The sequence below is a fragment of the Gorilla gorilla genome, chromosome 19 (genome assembly GCF_029281585.2).
Source record: "Gorilla gorilla gorilla isolate KB3781 chromosome 19, NHGRI_mGorGor1-v2.1_pri, whole genome shotgun sequence".
Classification (NCBI taxonomy): domain Eukaryota; kingdom Metazoa; phylum Chordata; class Mammalia; order Primates; family Hominidae; genus Gorilla; species Gorilla gorilla.
In genome coordinates, this window is record NC_073243.2 from 111,287,621 (window position 1) to 111,308,960 (window position 21,340).

The following is a 21,340-nucleotide window of genomic DNA, read 5'->3' on the forward strand; positions in this document are numbered from 1 at the left end:
GACGCGCGGCGGGCGGGGTCCCGGGCACGGGGGAGGAGTTCCGGGCACGCGGACGGGGGTCCTGGGCACCGGGCGAGGTCCTGGCCACCAGGGAGGGGTTCTGGGCACGCGGGAGGGGGTCCTGGGATTTCGGGCAGGGAACCGGGCACACGTGAGGGGTCCTGGGTAGGCGCTTACGTTCCTGGTAGAGGGTTCTGGGCTCGAGGCTGCAAGCCCACTCACCCCGGTCCTGGAGACTAGGGAGGCATCTGTGCTGGCTTTTGTGTGGAGCTCAGGGAGAAGCTGGGCTGCCCTTTCTCCCGCCTTTCCCTCCCTCTCCCTTGCTCCCGCAGCAGCTCCATGGGTGTCAGCGGGCAGCACGGGCGCCTGCAGCAAGTCAGGCGAGGGTGAACCGAAGTGCTGGGGGTTTCTAGGAGGGAGATCGGGCTCCGGGGTTCCAGGTCCCTCTTAATCCATCTTCTTGAACGAGTAATGTGAACAACATCCCACAGGGCCTCTGGTGAGGACACCGTGGCTCGAAAGGGACCTGAAGCTCCCTGTGGAGGGGAAGGGAGAACAAGGAGGCAGTGACATGCCGCCACTGTGGTCTTCCCTTCCGTCTTTCCCTGCTGGTTGGCAGCCCCGCTGTACTCCTTAGGGAGGCCTTTCCCTCTTAGCACCTTCACGTCTTACCTGGCTGCGTGGCGTTTGCACCTGAGCACGCGGGTAGAACTCGGTCTGTGTCTGTGCAGATTATGCCGACAAGCCCCTGGAGAAGCCTCTAAAGCTAGTCCTGAAGGTCGGAGGAAGTGAAGTGACTGAACTCTCAGGATCCGGCCACGACTCCAGTTACTATGATGACAGGTCAGACCATGAGCGAGAGAGGCACAAAGAAAAGAAAAAGAAGAAGAAGAAGAAGTCCGAGAAGGAGAAGCATCTGGACGATGAGGAAAGAAGGAAGCGAAAGGTAAAGGAGCAGCGGCGGTGGCCCGGACGCTGCCCACGAGGAGCCCATGGGGAGCCTGGTCCCAGGACCCAGGCAGAGTGCGCCTGCGTGGCTGGAGGAGGGGAGGGGGTGTTCCGTTGGTAGCAAAACGCAAACCGCTGAGGCCCGCAGACTGTTCCAGGATCCTGGGTGTGCTGTTCCTCAGCGGACCCTGCCAGGGTCTCTGTGAGGAGGGAGCCTGGCATGAGGAGGATCTCGGAGGGGGTTTCCCTTAGTTCTGTCCCGCCGCTGAGAACTAGGAGGGGATTGGGCAGACCTGTCCGGATCCCACCTACTCCTGCCTTTCTCACTCCCTTGACTCTGCCGCCCAGGAAGAGAAGAAGCGGAAGCGAGAGAGGGAGCACTGTGACACGGAGGGAGAGGCTGACGACTTTGATCCTGGGAAGAAGGTGGAGGTGGAGCCGCCCCCAGATCGGCCAGTCCGAGCGTGCCGGACACAGCCAGGCAAGGGTGCACTTTTAGAGACTCTCCTGGTGTTCACAGCTCATCGTTGTAAATGAGGGGTCGGCACCGTGTCCTGTTGCTTTGGGGAGAGGCATGGGAGGGAGGAGAGCTGGTATTTCCAGGGCCTCATCCCAGGTGTCCTCTGGCCTGAGGTTTCCTCCGGTGTCTCTGAATGTCTAGAGCAAGGCATGGCCAGTTACCACTGGTGCCCTTCAGTTTTGTTTTTTAACTTATTAGCTAAGGATGGCTTATATGTTTTTTAAGCGTTCATAAAAAGAAACAAAAAGGCATCTCCACAGAGACCAATCGTATGTGACCCGCAAAGTCTAGACTGTTTTTTGTCTGGCCTTTATGTAAAAAGTTTGCCAGCCCTGGTTCTTGAAGTTTGGTTTTGTTTGCACTTAAGACAGCATTGGAACAGTAGCCCCATCTGGGTCAGACTGGTAAGAGAGATGCATGTCAGTGAAAACGCAGGTAATTCCCCTTGGGAAGAAGGGACCTCGAGGCCCAAATGGTGGGTCTGAAGTTGCTGAAAGTGACCATAGGCTGAGACAAAGGAAGCTGGAGGCCTTTAGTAGAATTTCTGTCGTGGGCACCATCTGCGAAGGATGGCATTTGGCTGGAATTTCCAGTTGACAAGGACTTGCCCTTTGAGTTCTCTTTGTCCCCAGCCTTCTTGTGCACAACTCACAGTGATGAGGCATTTGTACCTAAGACAAGGGATGTCTCTTCCCAGCAACTCTCAGCATCCAGTGGTTCCTGGATTATAGGGAAACAGACGGCTGGCCTTTGGGACATGGGACATCAGGGAGTGGGGAGGCTAGTGCTGCAATCATTCAGGCCGTCAGAAACTGTCTGAGGCCTGCTGGCTCCACTGAAGGAAAGTTCTGGAAAGCTGGTGGCCTTCTGAGCGTCTGTGGTCATTTGGCTCTTCAGGCACTTTCTTTTTTTAATTTATTTTTGAAACATGGTCTTGCTGTGTCGCCTAGGCTGGAATGCAGTGTCGTGATTCACTCCTGGGCTCAGATAACCCTGGGCTCAAGCGATCCTCCCACCTCAGCCTCCCAAGTTGCTGGGACTACAGGCACACACCACAACGCTGGCCATTTATTTACTTTTTGTTGAATTTTAAGGGACCTCAAGTGAAATAATAATCGGTGAATTCAGGATCAACCTTTATGTCCAGAGCGTTTGTTCCGTCCTCCATTTCTTGTCTAGAGTAGTGGTATGAGCTGAAGACATTGCTAAGTGATCACCACATATTGTTGATGTAAGGGCTACCGGTTATTACAAGAGATTTTTAAGACTCCTGCTGTGGGGGTGCCCTTTCTACCCGGCTGAGCTTCGTGGGAGCCAAGGCTGAGTCGGATGTATCTTTATATCCCCAGTTCTCGGTGGAACTTAAAATGCTGTGAGACACCAGACAGACAGATACTGTGAACTTGGAGCTCTCTAATGAAGGGATACCAAAGTCTTGTATTCAATTTTTTTTTCCTTAAATTGTCAGCCGAAAATGAGAGCACACCTATTCAGCAACTCCTGGAACACTTCCTCCGCCAGCTTCAGAGGTAAACCTGGGCGTTCCTGAAGAGCTAGTGTCTGGGGGTGTGTGGTGTCATCTTTTCTGAGGCCTTATTCCCCATCCCAGCCTCGTCAGCTGTGAAACAGACCCTGCACATTATCTTGGTGACTCCCAGTCCACTTCGGGGTGCGTAGGAAGAGTTCATGAACTCATTAGTGGCTCACTCTGAAGTCAGAGCAGAGTGAGGGAAGTCAAGGCTAGAGCTGGGACATTGACGGCCGCCAGGATGCGTTGGGGGAATTTTTATTATATCTGAAATACCTATCACAATAAATTAAAAGACGCTCGTAACTTTTTTATTTTTAAGAAACAAAATTCGGTCAGTTGTATCCAATTTTTGGATTGTAAGAGATTTTGTATCATTTAGAAATCTAGATTTTTCACTTTAAGATGTCTTTGCTTTCAGAAAAGATCCCCATGGATTTTTTGCTTTTCCTGTCACGGATGCAATTGCTCCTGGATATTCAATGATAATAAAACATCCCATGGATTTTGGCACCATGAAAGACAAAATTGTAGCTAATGAATACAAGTCAGTTACGGAATTTAAGGTAAGTTACTTTCATTGCCCGAAGTAATCGTGGCATAGTTCTGTGTATTCATGTCTTGTGAAGACTTCATTCACCTTAGATCATTTCTAGTTCTTGAGCTTTCACAGGTGTTTCTGTGTTCGGGTGATGTTTTACAGACACGGCATTAAGGAAATGATTGGTCGTGAACGTTTTCTCTGTGCTTTGGTCTAGAAACTAGGTCAGGTTGCACGCTGTTAGAAGTCTGTTTCTTTTCTTTCTAAGTTACTGCGCTGGCGTAAATAGGACATGTTGTTTCAAGCAGTGAGGTGTCCGGTGTGGCACGGCTTGAGACTAGACATTTTTAAAAACATACTTCTTTTTAATTCTTAGTTTTGTTTTACACTAATTGAGCATTTAGTTTCTTTTAGCATAGTAAGTTTTTCTGTCTCCTGAGTACTTTGCTCTTAACTCTGTTTCTTGCTACTGGCTATGAGAATTAGCAACTGCTCATTGGTTTTGCAACCCAGGGGAAGAAAGCAAAACAAATGCTTGATAAAATTGGCATTAGTGTAGTTTAGAAAGGCATTAGATTTCTCTCTTAGGTTCCATTCCCCTGGGGAAAGCTTGACTTTTCTATTTTTATTTTATGCTTACTGAAGGGTTTGCTGACTCACAGAAACACAACAGAACAGACTTAAAGGAGAGTGGGAGAAAAGGAAACTTGATGAGAGGATCAGGCAGCGCCTGAGGGTAGATGTTAAGAGCACTCCATGCCCGAAAGCCCTCTGTATTCCCTGCTTCGGGCCCCAGTCTGGCCATTCCTAGCAACAAAGTGACAAGGGGAGCAGCATTCACTCCGTGGAGTGTCCGCAGTGGAGTCTTCAGGGGAGGGGCTCCACAGCCTCGGGCCGGGCCCTAGGGCTGCTGACTCTGGAACCGGGACTTGGGGAGGGTCCAGATGGCACATTCTCAGTTAGGGTGGCCGGCCTCCGGGGTCATGCTCCAGCCTGATGTTGGTACTCACCTTTGAGAGGCCTGTGCTGAGGAAACTGGCCTCTCATAATAAAATACTGATGTTTCCATATTTTCACCATAAATTACGAAATAAGGTTGTCCTTTTTTGGGGCAAAGTCTTTTTCTAGTAGTTTGAGGGAACCATTTGGTGACAGAATTTTAAATTCGATTCTGTGGAGAAATTCTAGAGATAGAGGATGTCACTGTGCCGCACGCCTGCCTTTATCCCTTGACTTTCACTTGAAAGAATCAGGTCGTTGCTTCTCGTTCCTATTTATGTTCTGGAGAAATGCAAGAAGCGCAGGAAATGCTTTTTCCTCACACAGCATTTGTATGTGATGCTTAGAAAGAAGTTACAGGCTTGGCCAACTGTTTGCTGTAATATTTTTCATGCAAGACCAACGTGCAACTAAGACAACTTCTCTAAGTTCTTAAACGTTATTTTTAGATCAGAGAGCCCAGTTGAATTGTTTTCAACTCGATTGTAGCTTTTTCCTTTTGGTCTCTTGGTAGTCATCTAGAGCTTTGCTGTTGTCTGTGGCATTTCAAACCTGGTAAGTCTTTCCTGTTTTCTTTTCAGGCAGATTTCAAACTGATGTGTGATAATGCAATGACATACAATAGGCCAGATACCGTGTACTACAAGTTGGCGAAGAAGATCCTTCACGCAGGCTTTAAGATGATGAGCAAAGTAAGAAACTCACTGGCAGCAGCGAGCTACGGAAAGCAGGGGCTCTGCCCCCCGTCGCTTGTGCCCGAAGGGAGCCTCACAGTGAACACGTGCTCCATCCACCCGCCACCCTCATGGTGTTGCCCCCTTTGCTCTAGGGTAGACGTCCCCGGCCGCCCTCTCTGCTCATGACCTAGCTGTAACATCTCATTTAGGGTTGGTGGAAAGTTCCGCATCTCTTGATCTTAAGCCTGGGTGTCAGGTGTCAGTCTTGCTGGATGGCAGCCAGCATTGCGGGCTTGTTTTGCGTGACTGCCTCACTGAATCCAGACGGGACATCCTTGTCTTCCTTGGCCATCCTGAGTGGCTTCCCAGATCTGTGCCGTGAGCCAGGCTGCATGCATCCCACGTAGGTGAAGGTAAAGGGGAGGTGCGGCACCTGCCGTGCTCTGGCAGTGGGTCAAGCCCCCACAACCACCTCCCGCTGCTCCGCCGTGGAAAGTTAGCTCTTAGGCCAGGTGAGGCTGTGACCATCCCCATCCCATCCCATCGTCACGGCACGCTGGCTGTGAGGGAGAGGTAAATCCCTGCTGCTCTGTCCTTTCTGATTCTAGGAGCGGCTGTTAGCTTTGAAGCGCAGCATGTCGTTTATGCAGGACATGGATTTTTCTCAGCAGGCAGCTCTTTTGGGCAATGAAGATACAGCTGTTGAGGAACCTGTCCCTGAAGTTGTACCAGTACAAGTAGAAACTGCCAAGAAATCCAAAAAGCCGAGTAGAGAAGTTATCAGGTAAAGGCTCTGTGGAAACCACATTTGCTTTTGGAGTTGAGCACCACAGCCAGGAAAGCAGGTGCCTTGTAGGGGAGAGTGAGTGAGTGAGAGAACGGATGTCATGTCACGTAGACGTCCTTGGTGTAGCTTATTCTGGCAGGAGGAGTGTGGCCAGACAGCCCCTCCTGCCCACCGGCCACGTGCACCCTCTGACCCAGGTGTGGTACCCAAGCCCGTCCAATCACCCCTGCCCCCAACTGCTACTGACTGGTGGTCTCCGTCTCTACACGCCGTTAAGATCATTGGTGCCTCCCTCCCCTGCACAGCGCCTGCCGGCAGCCAAGGCTGTGCCCTTGTCCCAGACTGTGCCGCACAAGCGGGCTGACTTTGGGCAGCCAGCATTGGCAGGGGGCTTCTTTCTTGCTGTGGGGCAGATGCACACTCCTGAATTGCTCGCTTCTGTGTCTGTGTAGACACTGGAGTGGAGCAGGTGCAGGCCTGTGGTCAGGAAGGTGTGGATGCTGCGGGGGAAGCAGATGAGGACTGCAGGCCACAGCTCCCTGTAGCTCTGCTCCCTCCCACAGGGAGCAGCCGACTTAGCTGGTCCTTCAGGGAACCTTCTTCCCTTTTTTCTAAACCCCAGAGTGGTTTTCATGGGGGCTGTTTGTCTCATGGTGGCTGAGCATTGAGATTGTATCAAAGTCTGTATCACACGTCGTTCCTGTAGACGCTCCTCCACCTATGTGAGGTGGCCGCTTGACAGGACCAAACAAAGCGAGAGTATCGCCAGGGGCCTTAGAGGCACCAAGAGCACTTACCATAGCCTGCAGCGGGCAGAAGCGCCTGGCACAGAGCCTGCTTCATCACGTGTCACTTGCTGAGTGCAGGCCCCAGAGAGCGCAGTCTCAGGACATCCACCCTCATGGCCGTGTGTCTGACAGCACTGTGGCTCGCAGTCTTCCCAGTATCCTGAGAGGACTGGCCTGTTGCCATCCTGGGGACAGATCAGATTTGAAGGATGGTTTCTGCTGAAGTGTATTGCTTTTGTGCCATCTTGTGGGAAGTCAGGGACCGTCTGGAGTTGGTACTGAATGTCCTTGAGGCAGTTGTGATGGTCACGGCCCTCCATTGTTTGTTTCCTTCTCACAGTGTGTATGGGACTCACGTGGATTTAACAGGTGGGGTGGCAGCAGTGCTGGGCTCGGTGCTTCTGCTCTGAGCAGCTCCCTCCAACAGTCAAAAGGGAGAGTGGTCTTGAGACCAGCCCCTCAGGTCCTGCAGCCTTGGCTTAGGAGACAGGGTGCTCTGCGTGGCCAGAGTGTGTTGCTTGGCAACGGACGACAGTCTCCTAAGGCGGTCTCCCCACGTGCATTGCGTTTCCCACCCCACTGCCGTGTGAACACTCACTGCGTGGTTGGCTGGTGGCTGTGTCCGGTCTCAGCCCCTGACTCGAGTGTGCTGCTGGCCTTCAGGGGTCGGGGTTTCATGGCCGCCCTTTGCCGCCTCATGGTGACTGAGCATTGAGGGGGAATTGAAGTTGGTGCTGGTCAGCATGCTCAGCTGCGGTGGGGTTGTATCCTGGCAGACCCACCCCAGGTTGGTTTTGGGTGTCTCTGGTGCTGCAGCTTCACCCTTGCCTGTGGGATCCAGGCCCTTTAGATGGATCCCCAGCTGTCGGTCTGCAGGCAGGAGAGCATGCCGAGCTCAGGTAGTCACCTTCACCTAGAGTCACAGCAGTGCGCATCGGTAATGGGCTCACGCAGGTGCCTGAGTGGAGCCCCTCCCTGCGGAGCTCATGGGGCTCTGACTCCTGTGTAGGGTTGCCAGGTTGTCACTGTAGGTCCGGCAAGGGAAGGGCCGCTCTCATGGGCAGGGCTTGTCCTGGGCCTGCATCTGGCCATAGGCCACTCAGACCCATGCCCAGGCAAGTGCCCAGGGTGGGAAGGAGCCCACTCGCTTACTTCTAGAACCTTCCACACTCCTTGGGTGCTACAGCCTGTGCCCCTCAGCTGTTGGAGAACTGCTTCAGGTGGAACCTGGGGCCACTTGCTGACGTCCTTGTGTGTTCTTTGTGCCACCCAGTGGCCACAGCAGAGGGGGCTGCTGTCCACCCAGCCCAGCAGCACCAGACCACACCCGAGCAGCCCCGCCTATCCTGCCTTGCTGTGAACCCTGCGTAGTCAGGGGTGGCTTTTCCAGTCACTTTTCTGATGGGGCCTTTAATAACTAACCAGTGTGGGCATCTGTTACTTTGTTGCTTTTGTTGCTAAAGCACTTTAACTGAGTTTGCACTGCGTTGAAAAACAGGGAGTCTGTCTACTTGGCTTACACTTACTCTTTATTTTAATAAAAGTGTCTTAATTTGTCATTTGGTTAGGGTGAAAAGGGATGCTTTGAGACCTAAAAGGAGTTAAGTATGCTCTGCCAGCTCTGTGTCTGAGGGCAGGGTCGGTAGAAGCTGGGTTAGGTGCTGACGCATGGGAGCAGGTGTGCGGTGGGGACGCTGCCTCCAGGTGACTTGGTTGTCCCCACCTCACAGCTGCATGTTTGAGCCTGAAGGGAACGCCTGCAGCTTGACGGACAGTACCGCAGAGGAGCACGTGCTGGCGCTGGTGGAGCACGCAGCTGATGAAGCTCGGGACAGGATCAACCGGTTCCTCCCAGGCGGCAAGGTAGTGCTCTGTGGCCACCGAGAGAGGGTGCCGCGTGGCCCCAGACTCTCTGTGTGCCTCTCCTTCTGGGTTGGTGCTATATGATCTAGCACAGCCACCGGGATCCAGAGGTCAGCCTGGGGCCCTGACGGGAGGTCCGGATCAGACACACATAAGGCTGGTCTCTTCAGTCGGGGTCCAGGTGCCTCTGGCAGGGCTGCCGCTGGTGTTTCACGCATCGTGGAGGCCATGTGGTCACTGACCTCATTTCCTTGATGGAGGCCCTGCTGCAGGCTAATCCTTTCTCTTGGAGTGAATGCTGACTTCTGTGTCTCTGTCACTGGGTGTTGACGTGAGGCACCGCCTTTGTTATTCCAGTGGGGGTGCTGGTGTTGGATCCGACAGCTGGTCCGTAATAGGCCACCGACTGTGTTCACGTGGCTCCTGCCACAGATGGTCTTTGTGGTGGTGGGGCCCACTCAGCTGACCACGCTCTCCTTTCTGGCAGGAGACGTTCTAGACCCAGTGTCTTCAGTGGAAACAGCACAGGCTGTCTGCAGTCTCAGGCTTCCTAGCAGCCCTGATAAGAGAAGTAGAGCAATGCAGGTGACATTAATCCTTGCAGGTTTCATTTCACCTCTATATCCAACATTTTATCTCAACATGTAGTCTCTAGAAAACGTTAATTTGAGCTTTATGGGTTTTTTTCATATTAAGTCTTCAAAATGCACATGGGATGGGATGTAAAGAACGCTGAGGTGGGGGCATTTCAGAGGTGTCTGCTTCTGTTTGCCTGTGCCTGCTGGGAAGTTGCAGTGCTCTGTGTGGCTTGCGTGTTGCGAGGTTGCGGTCTGCGTGGCTCACGTGTTGGGAGGTCATGGTCTGCGTGGCTCACGTGTTGGGAAGTTGCAGTGGTCTGTATGGCTTGCGTGTTGGGAGGTTGCAGTCTGTGTGGCCCATGTGTTGGGAGGTTGTGGTCTGCGTGGCTTGTGTGTTGGGAGGTTGTGGTTCACATGGCTTGCATGTTGGGAAGTTGCTGTGGTCTGCATGGCTTATGTGTCGGGAGGTTGTGGTTTGTGTGGCTTGTGTGTTGGGAGGTTGCAGTCTGCGTGGCTCGTGTGTTGGGAAGTTGTTGTGGTCTCTGTGGCTTATGTGTTGGGAAGTTGCTGTGGTTTGTGTGGCTTGTGTGTTGGGAGGTTGCAGTTTGCGTGGCTTGCGTGTTGGGAAGTTGCTGCGGTCTGTGTGGCTTATGTGTTGGGAGGTTGTGGGTTTGTGTGGCTCACGTGTTGGGAGGTTGTGGTCTGCGTGGCTCACGTGTGGGGCGGTTGCTTGGCTCGCCTGTTGGGAGTTTGTGGTTTGCATGGCTTGTGTGTTGGAAAGTTGCTGTGGTCTGTGTGGCTTATCTGTTGGGAGGTTGTGGTTTTTGTGGCTTGCATGTTGGGGGGTTGTGGTCTGTGTGGCTCACGTGTTGGGAGGTTGTGGTCTGCGTGGCTCACGTGTTGGGCGGTTGTCTGCTTGGCTCACGTGTTGGGAAGTTGTGGTCTGCGTGGCTTATGTGTTGGGAAGTTGTTTATGTGGCTTGTGTGCTGGAGGTTGTGGTCTGCGTGGCTCACGTGTTGGGCGGTTGTCTGCTTGGCTCACGTGTTGGGAAGTTGTGGTCTGCGTGGCTTATGTGTTGGGAAGTTGTTTATGTGGCTTGTGTGCTGGAGGTTGTGGTCTGCGTGGCTCACGTGTTGGGCGGTTGTCTGCTTGGCTCACGTGTTGGGAAGTTGTGGTCTGCGTGGCTTATGTGTTGGGAAGTTGTTTATGTGGCTTGTGTGCTGGAGGTTGTGGTCTGCGTGGCTTGCACTGTAGTTCTTTTGGACAGCCTTGTTCTGCAGTCTGTGCTTCAGCCCTGGAATTGCCACATTCTCCAAGAAGCCCTGGTTTCTTGACTAGAGAGCCTTGTTTAGAAGCCGGGACCTGGGTTCTGGGTGAAGCCCTCTGCAGATAGAGCTGGGAGATGCCTGTTGTGTGTGTCTGCACCACATACATGGACACCGTGCGGAAGGATTCTGTTGGCACCTGTGTTTACATGGGTTGAAAACTGTTTTTACATGGAAACTTCCAGTTCCCTCCTGCCCCGTGGGTCCGCCACTTCCCTTTCAGCTTTGTATCTGCGCCGTGAGGACTTGTCTCCTAATCTTTGTATCAACTCCGTGTCCCATTGAGCTGACCTTCTGCCTCTCCCCCAGGGCCCTGCTCCTAATCTTCGTATCAACTCCGTGTCCCATCGTAGCTGACCTTCCGCCTCTCCCCCAGGGCCTTGGCCATCCTGTGGGCTCTGAGACTTTGCATGGATCGGCGGTGGGGAGCTGCCCCCACACAAACGTCCGGCTCTTCTCAGGCCAGGTGGCTGCCCTGACATGCCATGATGTCCGGTGCATGGACATCACCCTTGCACTGGAGCCCAGCCAACCCCTGCATGACGGCCCTCTTCTCCCTTGAACCCCAAGTCTGCACACGCCAGTGCCTCCTCTTCCTGGATCCTCCTGATGGCCTGTACACAGAACTGGGGTGTGGGTGGTGGGTTTTTAAGTGAAAACCAGTCCACACGTTTGAGAGCTGGAGCCGCCTGCCGTCAAGGCAGTGCCATGCTGACCTGCTGACCATTCCATTTTGTCAAGGCTCATGAGCAATTTTAAATGTTTACTTGTGGGTGAAGGTTTTTGTTTCAGCTGTACTCCCTATAGCAGGGCCATGGGGAGCCTAAGAGGTTCTCCTTGGCACCTGTGCACGCTCTGCTGTTGCCGGTGAGTCTGAAATTCCAGGGAATGCCGTGAGGGGCCCTCTGGCATTTGTTCTTGGACAAATGTGCTTTCACCCCCATTAAGCCCTGCTTGTTGGTCTTTATTTCATTTGTGCTGCGCTGCCCCTCCTGAGGGACAGACGCTCAGGCAGTGCTTCCTTCCAGATGGGCTATCTGAAGAGGAACGGGGACGGGAGCCTGCTCTACAGCGTGGTCAACACGGCCGAGCCGGACGCTGATGGTGGGTGCCCGCTCAGGGCTGGCTTTATGCTCTCCGTACACTGTTTTTTGGGCCTCCGTTGATATTCTATAATGAAAAGCTGAGCCATGGCCATGGGGCAGCATGAGAAGCTGCCCGGCTTCCCGACCTTGCTCACACCCCAACGTGACACGTGCGCTGAGTGGAGGCGTGGACGGCCATCTCGCGGGGCGGGGGTGCTGGTCAGACCTCGGTCAGGGCTCCTTGGGAGCAGCGGGACTCGAGCCACGTTCCTGAAAAGCTGCCGAGAGGCCTTTAAGGGCAAACCTCACTAGCATCAGGAAGGGTTCACATCCCGAGCTCGGTCTTCAGCAAAGACCGGAGTGCTGGCCCACCCTGCTCCTTGAATCTGGAAAGCAGTCTTAGAAAAAGAAGAGCTGTTAGTTGATGACGTCCAGGACAGTGTTGAAGGATGGCGCGCACTAGGCCTGTCCAGCCCGTCAGGGGCGCTTTGTTGGCCTGGAAGTAATTGAGAGGCTTGTCCTTTGAACGAAAGTGTGAATTTTTTTTTTTTTTGATCACTTGGGTTTGAAACGCACTCGCGGGCTCACATGAGGAACGCGCAGCCCGGCACGGGTTGCCTCTAGATTCCCGCTTCCCTCGCTCTCACCCGCATGCCTGCTGGTGGTCTTTCACCCAGCTCCACCATGCCAGCGTGGTTTTCTCCAGCGTGTGAAGGATAGAAACGGGCTGATCTATATAATCTTCAGCTTATTTTCCTAAAGAGGATAGACCGTTGATCCTTATTTAGCTTATGAGAGTGTTGAGACCGAGGCAGCGGTTGGGAACTGAGGAACTCCTGCTCTGATCCCATGAGTGGTGTGTGGGTGGTGACTTGAGCATGGCAGACATGCTGTCAGATGCATGCGCTCCGGGTGCACACGCCACCGTTTCGCTGTTAGAACACGCAGGACAAGATTTCTTCTTGGAGTTGTTGAGTGATCCATTTGAAAATGTTCTCAAAGTATTGCTGGTGTGGTGGCCGAAGATGCGGTATTTTTTATTGTGTTGACTTTGGGGTGATAAAGAAATGGAATTGAAATGCAGTTAGTTTTGAGAATGGTAGTTGGCTTTTGCAAATTTGTTTTCAGGTGATCATTATAAAATCCCCCCACCCGCACCGATCACATCCACTGTGAAGTGGAGAAAGGGCTCATGGCACTGCACTGGGGCACCGCGTTGGGGTCACACCTGCCACTCACGGCCCGCCATGTCCGTGTTGCAGAGGAGGAGACCCACCCGGTGGACTTGAGCTCGCTCTCCAGTAAGCTCCTCCCAGGCTTCACCACGCTGGGCTTCAAAGACGAGAGGAGAAACAAAGGTAAATCCATAGTCCCGTCCCAGGAGCCGGCCGGAGCAGGGAAGGTGGCAGGGGTTTAGTGGAGTGATGGCAAATGCTGCTGATTCCTACTTCAGGGTTTCCTCACTGTACCTGGATTCATATTTTCGCATGGGTAAGATTGAGATCAGTTACAGTGACAGGAATGAAACTTGTGTTGGATGGGGACACACACAGCGGGCACCTTGGTTGCATCACTGGACTTCACCTTGGTCAGTGTTTTGGAGTCCTTGTGTTTCTGTCCCTGTCGCATTACAGAACATCCCTTCAGGGGTCAGAATGTGTGGCCCCTGGGCCTTGGGTCTGGCCTGTGTGTTCTCGCCATCTGCACTGCTGCCTCCTGGCTGCGCTGCTGCTGGGACCTCCTGCACGGCCCCACCCTCCACTTCTCCACCTCTGCTGGGTCCCTCCCGTGCAGACAGCTGCATGGACACTGCTCCTCCCGGCCCTTTCTCCCTCAGCCACTCACACCATCTGCTAATGGGACAGCTCACTTTTCCCTCCAAACCATGGCCTTGGCTCAAGAGCTTCCTTGTTTCTGGAATGTTCTTTCCTCCAGCTCCAGGTGTTGGAATTCTGCCTGGTCTGGGTCTCCTGTTGAAGGACGCCCTCCACTGGGAAGGATCCTCTTGCCTTCACCACTTGTCTTCACCAGCCCCTGCTTCCCTCTTCCTCTTGGGGCTGTTGTGGTTGTTGATACTTTTTTTTTGTTGTGTTTGACACACTCCTTGTTCTCACCCTCTAACACAGTTCTCAACCACAGGACTTTTGTCCCTGGAGATGTTTGGCAGTGTCCAGAAGTGGGCTGATGGTCCCACTGGGGTTGGGGGTGCTGCTGGCACCAGATGGTAGGGAGATGCCAGGGATGCTGCTCCACATCCTATGGGACACTGCACAGTACACCTGGCCTGTGTCCCCCATAGCGAGAGCTGGCCCTGGGCAGGCGTAGTCCCTGCGGTTTGTGTTGGTTGGGATCCTCCACAGTGACAGACGGTGTGCTCTGCCCACGTTTCCACAGAGCTCTTTTGCTTGTGGAGCTCACCCCTTTGCAGAGAGCTCATTTCCCTGCGGTCTTTGGCCTGCAGAAGTAAAATGAGGGGTGGCGAATTGCACCCCTGCTGGTTACACATGGAAAACTCAGGAGCGAGAATTTTGTGGAGAGCAAGTGAGGTGAGACTGGGGTGCTGGCTGCCAGCCAGGCGGTCCCTCAGCCCCTGGAGAAGCGGGGTGGGGCCTGCACACCGAGTCCTTCCAGTGAGTCCAGTGATGCTCTTTCTCCTCTTCCTCCCAGTCACCTTTCTCTCCAGTGCCACTACTGCGCTTTCGATGCAGAATAACTCAGTATTTGGCGACTTGAAGTCGGACGAGATGGAGCTGCTCTACTCAGCCTACGGAGATGAGACAGGCGTGCAGTGTGCGCTGAGGCAAGTGTCGGCCCCGGGGAGCCCCTTGGCTGCTGTGCAGCTTGAGCTGCGCCCTGGTGTGGGACCTGGAGCCCCACATGTGTGCGGGTAGGGAGAGGGCCATCCCGCAGCCATCCAGATGGCAGCCTGGGTCTTCCTGTTGCTTTCAGTCATCCACACAGGTCTGCCACAGGCCAGTCCTGAAATCTGGGTAACTCAGTCAGAAGGTGGTGATCAGGGCGTAGCTTGTGAAGGGGTTGGGGGTGTGTTGAGCGCACTGGATCGTATTGAATTGTGTTTCCTAAGTGGCCGTGCTAGCTCAGGCTGCAGTGACAAAGCACCACAGACTGGGGTCTTACTCCTGGGGGCTGGCATTTGCCATGAAGGTGTGGGCAGGGCTGGTTCCTCCCGAGCCCTCTCTCCTGGACCTGCTGGTGCTGTCTTCTCCGTCTTCTCCCTGTGCCTTCCCGGGGCCATCCCGCGCATGTATGTGTCCTCGGCTCTCCTGGAGACCCTACCGTTCTCAAGGACCCTGGTCATATTGGATCAGGGCCACCCTAATGGCCTCATGTCACTGCAGTTACCTCTAAAGGCCGTAGAGGCCCCAGCTCCAAGTATAGTCACATTGCAAGGCACTGGGGCTGGGATTTCAACGTATGAACTCTGAGCGGGAGACACAGTTCAGGCCGTGGCAGGCTAAAGTATAATACTGAAATCACAAATGTAGCAGCCTGCTTTTCCGTAGAATGTTGCCGTGTGTATTTTTTGTTTTCTGTGGCAAAATAAAAGTGGGTCACTCTTGTAAAATTTGGCAGTTTTTAATGAAGAAAGCAACTTAATTTTGCTAGCCTTTAAGAAATGGCATCTTGACATATCAGGTCTTCATTTTATTCCAACAAGAATGCAGAATATGTTTTAAAAATAAACAAGAATCCCCTTAGTGCTTCATAAAATAAGTGAAAACCTGACCCTGAGTTTTGTAGCAAAAAAGGAAGTAAATGTGGAAAATGAAGAGGAAATTCTAGTAGGAGACAATGGGGTCATAAGTCAGAAATTAAAGAGTTGTTTGCTCCCCACCCTCCCGCCAGCCCTCACCTCACCCCTGCTGTGGGGCCTCTGCCCAGCCTGGGCCAAGGCTGCGGCTCCCCTGGTGCCATCCTGTCCGCAGTCGGCTCCCCGTCCACGGCTTGTGGCTCCTTCAGGACATCAGTCACCTGTTGTCCATGTGGCATCATCGGCGGACTGTGCACACCCCCACCTTCCCCAGCTGTCTGTTCCTAGAACGTGTCAGGTTCCATGTTGCTGTGAAGAAAGATCATTCTGACCCCGCCTGCCTTGTGGCTGCAGGGGCAACACTCAGAAGCACATCTCCTAGGGCCTGGCATGAGGCTACGTGGTCCCATGCCAGCCTCAGCGCACAGACACCCAGACCCTCTGCCCCTGAGTGCTGCTTCCGTGCACACTGCGAGTGCCGAGCTTGGCCTGTCCCGGGCTGTGGGTGTTTTAACAAAGACACGGAGTCTCCTTGCTGCCTCCTGTGACCGTGGTTCAGCTTCTGACCAGCAGCCATCCTTGTTCCTCTCTGCGAAGGTCTTTGGAGTCTGGGGAGCCCTTCTGAGGCCCTTGCTTGGTGCTTTGATTCTAAGACTATGCATTTTTGTTCCTGGCCTACTTTTTAGATTGTATTATATTTTATTTTTTAAGCTGTTTCATTTATATGGCCAAGAATCAGGATGGTACTAAAAGGAGTGCCTTGGAAGTGTCGGCCCACCACTGCCCCACACGCCCATTCCTCACCGGCAGGCGCTGCCCACCGGTGTGCTTCTGTCCACACCCACTTGTGTTTTTAAACGCATAACGAGTGGAAAGATAGGCGTATCCTTTTACAGATGATAACATAGCACACGTGTGTTTCTAGGCTGTGTGCGTGTGTATTCATGCTTTTCTCCCTCTCCCCACTGAGATCTTTTTAACCTTTTTGGGTCATGGACCACTTTGAAAATCTAATGAAAACTATCAGCCACTCCCCTCAAAATACCCGCTCTGGGAGGGTCACGGGGACCGAGGAGCTGCACTGGCACAGCAGGCTTCTGTGATCAGGGCCGCCGCGAGGGCCAGGCGACAAGGGCTTGGCGTGGAGCACACAGCATGCCTTTCAGCATACCTTCTCCCGCGGCCCCTCTAGCCTGCAGGAGTTTGTGAAGGATGCTGGGAGCTACAGCAAGAAAGTGGTGGACGACCTCCTGGACCAGATCACAGGCGGAGACCACTCTAGGACGCTCTTCCAGCTGAAGCAGGTGGGCTGCGCTCGCACCGGGGTGGGGGGGCAGGTGCCCTTGGGGTGCTGCTGGTGGGAAGAGCCTGCAGCCTGACCAGGCTTTCGGGGACGAGGAGCTGTCGCAGGGACTCTGCTGCCGGCTCCTCGTCAGGATCTGCGTGCTTCTCTGCATGGGCAGGTGTCCCCCGGAGACCGTGACTGTGTGCTCACCACTCCAGCGCACTCGTAACTCTCTATTTCCATCTTCATCTTTCATCTCTGTCACTTTCCTTCATCCTGAAGAGTTTAAAAAAATATTTCCTGTAGTTCAGATTTACTGACAGTGATCTCTCAGCATTGGCTTCTCTGAAAGTCTTTATTGCATCTTCATTTTTGAAATTCATTTTCCCTGTGTATGGAATTTTAGATGACCTTTTTTCCCATCTACTGTAAAATAGGTTTGACTTGCATTGTTGCTATAAAAAAGCATCTGGGCCAAGCATGGTGGCTCACACTTGTAATCCCAGCACTTTGGGAGGCCGAGGCGGGCAGATCACAAGGTCAGGAGGTCGAGACCATCCTGGCTAACACGGTGAAACCCTGTCTCTACTAAAAAATAGAAAAAATTAGCCGGGCGTGGTGGCAGGTGCTTGTAGTCCCAGCTACTCGGGAGGCTGAGGCAGGAGAATGGCGTGAACCCAGGAGGCAGAGCTTGCAGTGAGCCGAGATCATGCCGCTGCACTCCAGCTTGGGCCACAGAGCCAGACTCCATCTCCAAAAAAAAAAAAAGCATCTGAAGTCATTGTCATCTTTGTTTCCCACATGTGACGTGTCTTTTCGGCCAGATCTGACCTGAAGTCTGCTTTTGTACAGACCACAAGCCAGGAATGTCTTTTACATCTTTAAAAGGGTGTTTACAGAAAAGAAAAGGAAGAAGAAGATGCTTCGGGCAGCGTGTGGCTCACAGAGCCTCGGCTGCTCACTCCCAGGCCCTCGGCAGGACGGGATCTGGCCGGTGCTCTAGGAGCTTTTGAACTTTTATCTTTCTTTATCAGTGATTTTCAGCATTGTATTTTCCAGGTGCCTTGGTGGGCTTTTCTTTGTGTTCTACTTAGCATTTGTTGTTTCTTGGATCTGTCTGTAGTTTTCATCATATTTGGAGGATTTTTAGCCATTACTCAAATGTCATTTTCCACCACTGCCTCTCCCTCCTCCTGCTAGACTGTGGCACTCTGAGGACAGCTCGCGTTATCTCACATGGCACCGACACTGTGCTGCCGCACCAGGCTGCTGCAGATTAGTTTCTGATGCTGTTGGCTAAGTTCACTCACCTGTTCTCTGGCCACACCTGAACCTGTTATCCTGGATCAGTTTTCACTGATGATGCCGTCCCGCGCTGCTCATCACTTGGGCTCCATTTGCGGCTTTTGTGTATCTTCTCTCATGTTGTGTGTGTGTTTTTCCTCACATCCTTGAGCCATGTTTGTATTTATTGCTGCTGCTTTTGAAGTCCTCAGTCACTGAGTCTGTTGCCTCTGCCGTTTCCGGTTCTGTTTCTGTTTGACACTTTGCTGCACTTGGAGCTGTGGGCCATTGTGCACGTGCCTGGTGGACAGTCCTGACCCTCGCTGTCTGATAAAAAAAGCACTGGCCACATGGCCGCTGGGAAATTTGAATGTGGCCAGTCTGAATTTAGATGTGATGTGTGAGCTACAAACTAGATCTTAAAAAACTAATACAAAAAATGTAAAAATATGAGTAACGACTTCTTATGGCCCACATGTTGGAATAAAAACATCTTCAATAAATTTTTCTAAGTAAAATGCATTAGTTAATTGAATGTTAAGAGTAATTTTAATGTGGCAGCTAGAATTTTAAGAGCTGGGTACGGTGGCATGCACCTGTCATCAGCTCCACAGGAGGCTAAGGTGGGAGGATCACTTGAGGCTGGGAGGTTGAGGCTGCAGTGCGATTGCACCACCGCCCTCTGGTCTAGGCAATAGAGCAAGACCCTGTCTCAAAAAAAAGATAAAAAAACATTTAGAACAAGGCGTGTGCTCACGTTATGTGTGCTGGGCAAGGCTGATCTGGGTTCTTGCTCTCTTTCGGAGAATACTGATGATCATTTTGGCAGTTGTTACTTGTGGATGATGGCCGGATCCTACCAGGCTTGTCTGGGGTGGGTCCAGGGCAGCCTTATTCTAGGGTTCGTGTAGCCTTAATGCTAAGGAGTGGCCCTTCGGGGAGCCCTGTCTTTTCAGCGTGGTCTCTGCTGTGGGTGGAGTTCGGATGAGTCTCTGTCCTGCCCAGGCTCTGAGAACGTTTGGCTCATGGCTGCCGAGGAGGGGTCAGTCCCTTGACCTGACGGTTTCATCTGTGCTTGTTACAGATGAACTGGGGTCCACATGCCTGGTGCAGTAAACCCAGACACCCATGCCGAGGTTTTGTCGTAGAAAGGACACGTGTATTTGCAGGGCGCCAAGCAAGATGGGCCAGGAGGCTCATGTATAAATCCTGGCCTCCCCCACTGGCTACAGGCAAGGCTTGTAAAGCAGGGGTAGATCTCAGGAAAGCAGAACTGAAAGGCAGAGTCATGCATAAGGACACAGAGGTTACATGTCGGCTTGGCCTAGAAGGGCGGTATCTGCAAGCAGGGCCTTATAGGTAATAGGTGGATTCAAAGGTTTTCTGATTTGCAGCTGGTTAAGGAGGAGAAGCTTTGTTTAAAAATTTGGGGTGAAGAGAAAAGAATGTTAGCTTAGGCTTGTGGGTGTGGCTTCCTCCAGGCCCGTCAGGAAGAAATTCAGAACAAAGAACGGGGTCAGAGCTCAGTCTTCAGTTTCTCCTTATCTGAGCCCTTCGTGCCAGTAGATTAGTTTGTTGGGGAGGTCCTAGGTGGAGGGTCCAGGTTTCTGAAAGACAACTCAGGGATATACATTAAGATGTTATCTTTACTTTCTTTCTTTTTGAGACATAGAGTCTCACTCTGTCACCCAGGCTGGAGTGCAGTGGCGTGATTGTGGCTCACTGCAACCTCTGCCTCCCTGATTCTAGCGATTCTCCTGCCTCAGCCTCCCGAGTAGCTGGGATTACAGGCACGCGCCACCACACCTGGCTAATTTTTGTATTTTTAGTAGAGGCAGAGTTTCACCATGTTGGCCAGGCTGGTCTTGAACTCCTGACCTCAAATGATGCATCCATCTCAGCCTCCCAGAGTGGTAGGATGTTGTCTTTTCTTTCTACAGGGAACAGTGCTGGGAGGTTGTCTTTACTTTCTACAGGGAACAAACATCTGTCTCCAGCTTCCTTGACTGTTGTTTTAGGATACTGTTACCTTCTTGCTTATCAAGTCGCTGATTTACTTCTCGGAGTTATCTAAGTAACTGGAATTTCCCTTGAAGGAACTCAAGATTTTCCTTGATTTCCATGCTTGGAGGGCTCGCAGGCCCCTGAAGAGAGGGTTGCAGTCAGGCGGGAGTCCCCACGTAGATTTCTGCAGCTCTGAGGAGCAGCTCCCTCTGCAGAGCCTGCCCCACCAGCTCGTGGTTCTGACTCTGAGCTCTGGTCACCCTCCTGTGTTGTGGCCTGCAGGCTCCCTCCAGGCAGGAAGCCGGCCCCCCCAACACAGCGTTAGAATCAAGCATTGCTGTGGGGTAGGGAAAGTGACCCCCTCACAGCCCGGAAATGGGATGGCTCTGTAGTTTCCTCTCTGGGTTCCAGTTAGATTCCTTTCGGGAAAGTGAACTTGGATATGGAGTTGAGTGACCCCGAGTGCACCCCCGCAGTAAATGATGCTCAGGACTAAAGTGACTGAAGGCTTGTGGGGAAACAGATGCGAACAAAACAGCAGTATTCATTTTCTAATTAAAAGCTTGTGAAAATCAATGTCATTGAATCTGAGAAACTTTATTTCGAACAAAGATCACACATGATAGAGTGCATACTACAGCATCGCTCCACCGGAGCACAGGACAGGTGTGCCATGGAGGCCGACAGTTGTGGAAGGAGGACAATGCACGGCCCGGCCCACCTGCCGCAGGCACCGCCAGGAGGTGTCTGCCTCTTTGGCTCCTGCACACACCTGCCCCTGCAGGACTCGAGCTGGTCTCAGGCACCTGGTCATATTCCAGGTGGAACCCATGAGACCCTTCTTATCCTAAGCTTCCCATAGGATCTAGGCACATCTTTTTTCTTTTGTTTTAAGCCACCCAAGGCTGCCGAAACAGCATCGGCGTCCTCTCTCTCTGTCCTCTCCATCTCGCCCTGTGGAGCGCTGTCCCCGGCACACAATTCTGGCGCTGAGGAGGGGGCTGGGCGTGGTTGGGTCAGTGACTGGTGATGAAGAAGGTTTGGAGGACTCCCAGCCTTGATCCATTAAGATGGCGTGACTGGGGAGCAGAATTCGCAGAAGCGCACAAGCCATTTTTACGTGTGTGTAATGTCAGCGAATTGTCCGTTTCTATGAAATCACTCTGGAAAAACTAGTTTCTGTCCTCATTTACTTTTCAGAGAAGAAATGTTCCCTTGAAGCCTCCAGATGAAGCCAAGGTAAGTTTTTGAACATGGAAGGGCAAGCCAAATATTATTCTCGCAGGGAAAGTTGTGTCCAGCCTTTGAGGTGGGGAGGTCTGTGTATATGACAGCGTTTAGAAATGGAGTCCGTT

At 52.6% G+C, this 21,340-nt stretch overlaps 1 protein-coding gene across 13 annotated transcripts in view; it reads left to right on the top strand.

Annotated features, from left to right (window-relative positions):
- Nucleotides 1-21,340, top strand: part of BRD9 (bromodomain containing 9) — a 29,265-nt gene that overhangs the window by 229 nt on the left and 7,696 nt on the right. For 2 of the 13 annotated variants that reach the window (XM_055367754.2, XM_055367751.2), the window contains exons 2-13: nucleotides 732-946; nucleotides 1,297-1,435; nucleotides 2,937-2,997; nucleotides 3,418-3,562; nucleotides 5,118-5,228; nucleotides 5,822-5,997; nucleotides 8,519-8,651; nucleotides 11,584-11,659; nucleotides 12,903-12,998; nucleotides 14,308-14,440; nucleotides 16,605-16,716; nucleotides 21,186-21,224. In XM_055367754.2, the coding sequence (XP_055223729.2) occupies nucleotides 732-946; nucleotides 1,297-1,435; nucleotides 2,937-2,997; nucleotides 3,418-3,562; nucleotides 5,118-5,228; nucleotides 5,822-5,997; nucleotides 8,519-8,651; nucleotides 11,584-11,659; nucleotides 12,903-12,998; nucleotides 14,308-14,440; nucleotides 16,605-16,716; nucleotides 21,186-21,224 (1,436 nt within the window). Of the gene's footprint in view, nucleotides 1-19; nucleotides 78-731; nucleotides 947-1,296; nucleotides 1,489-2,817; nucleotides 2,998-3,417; nucleotides 3,563-5,117; nucleotides 5,229-5,821; nucleotides 5,998-8,518; nucleotides 8,652-10,931; nucleotides 11,022-11,583; nucleotides 11,660-12,902; nucleotides 12,999-14,307; nucleotides 14,441-16,604; nucleotides 16,717-21,185; nucleotides 21,225-21,340 lie in introns of those variants that run through there. The other 11 variants (XM_055367755.2, XM_063700863.1, XM_031003218.3 and 8 more) reach the window with 11 other exon arrangements.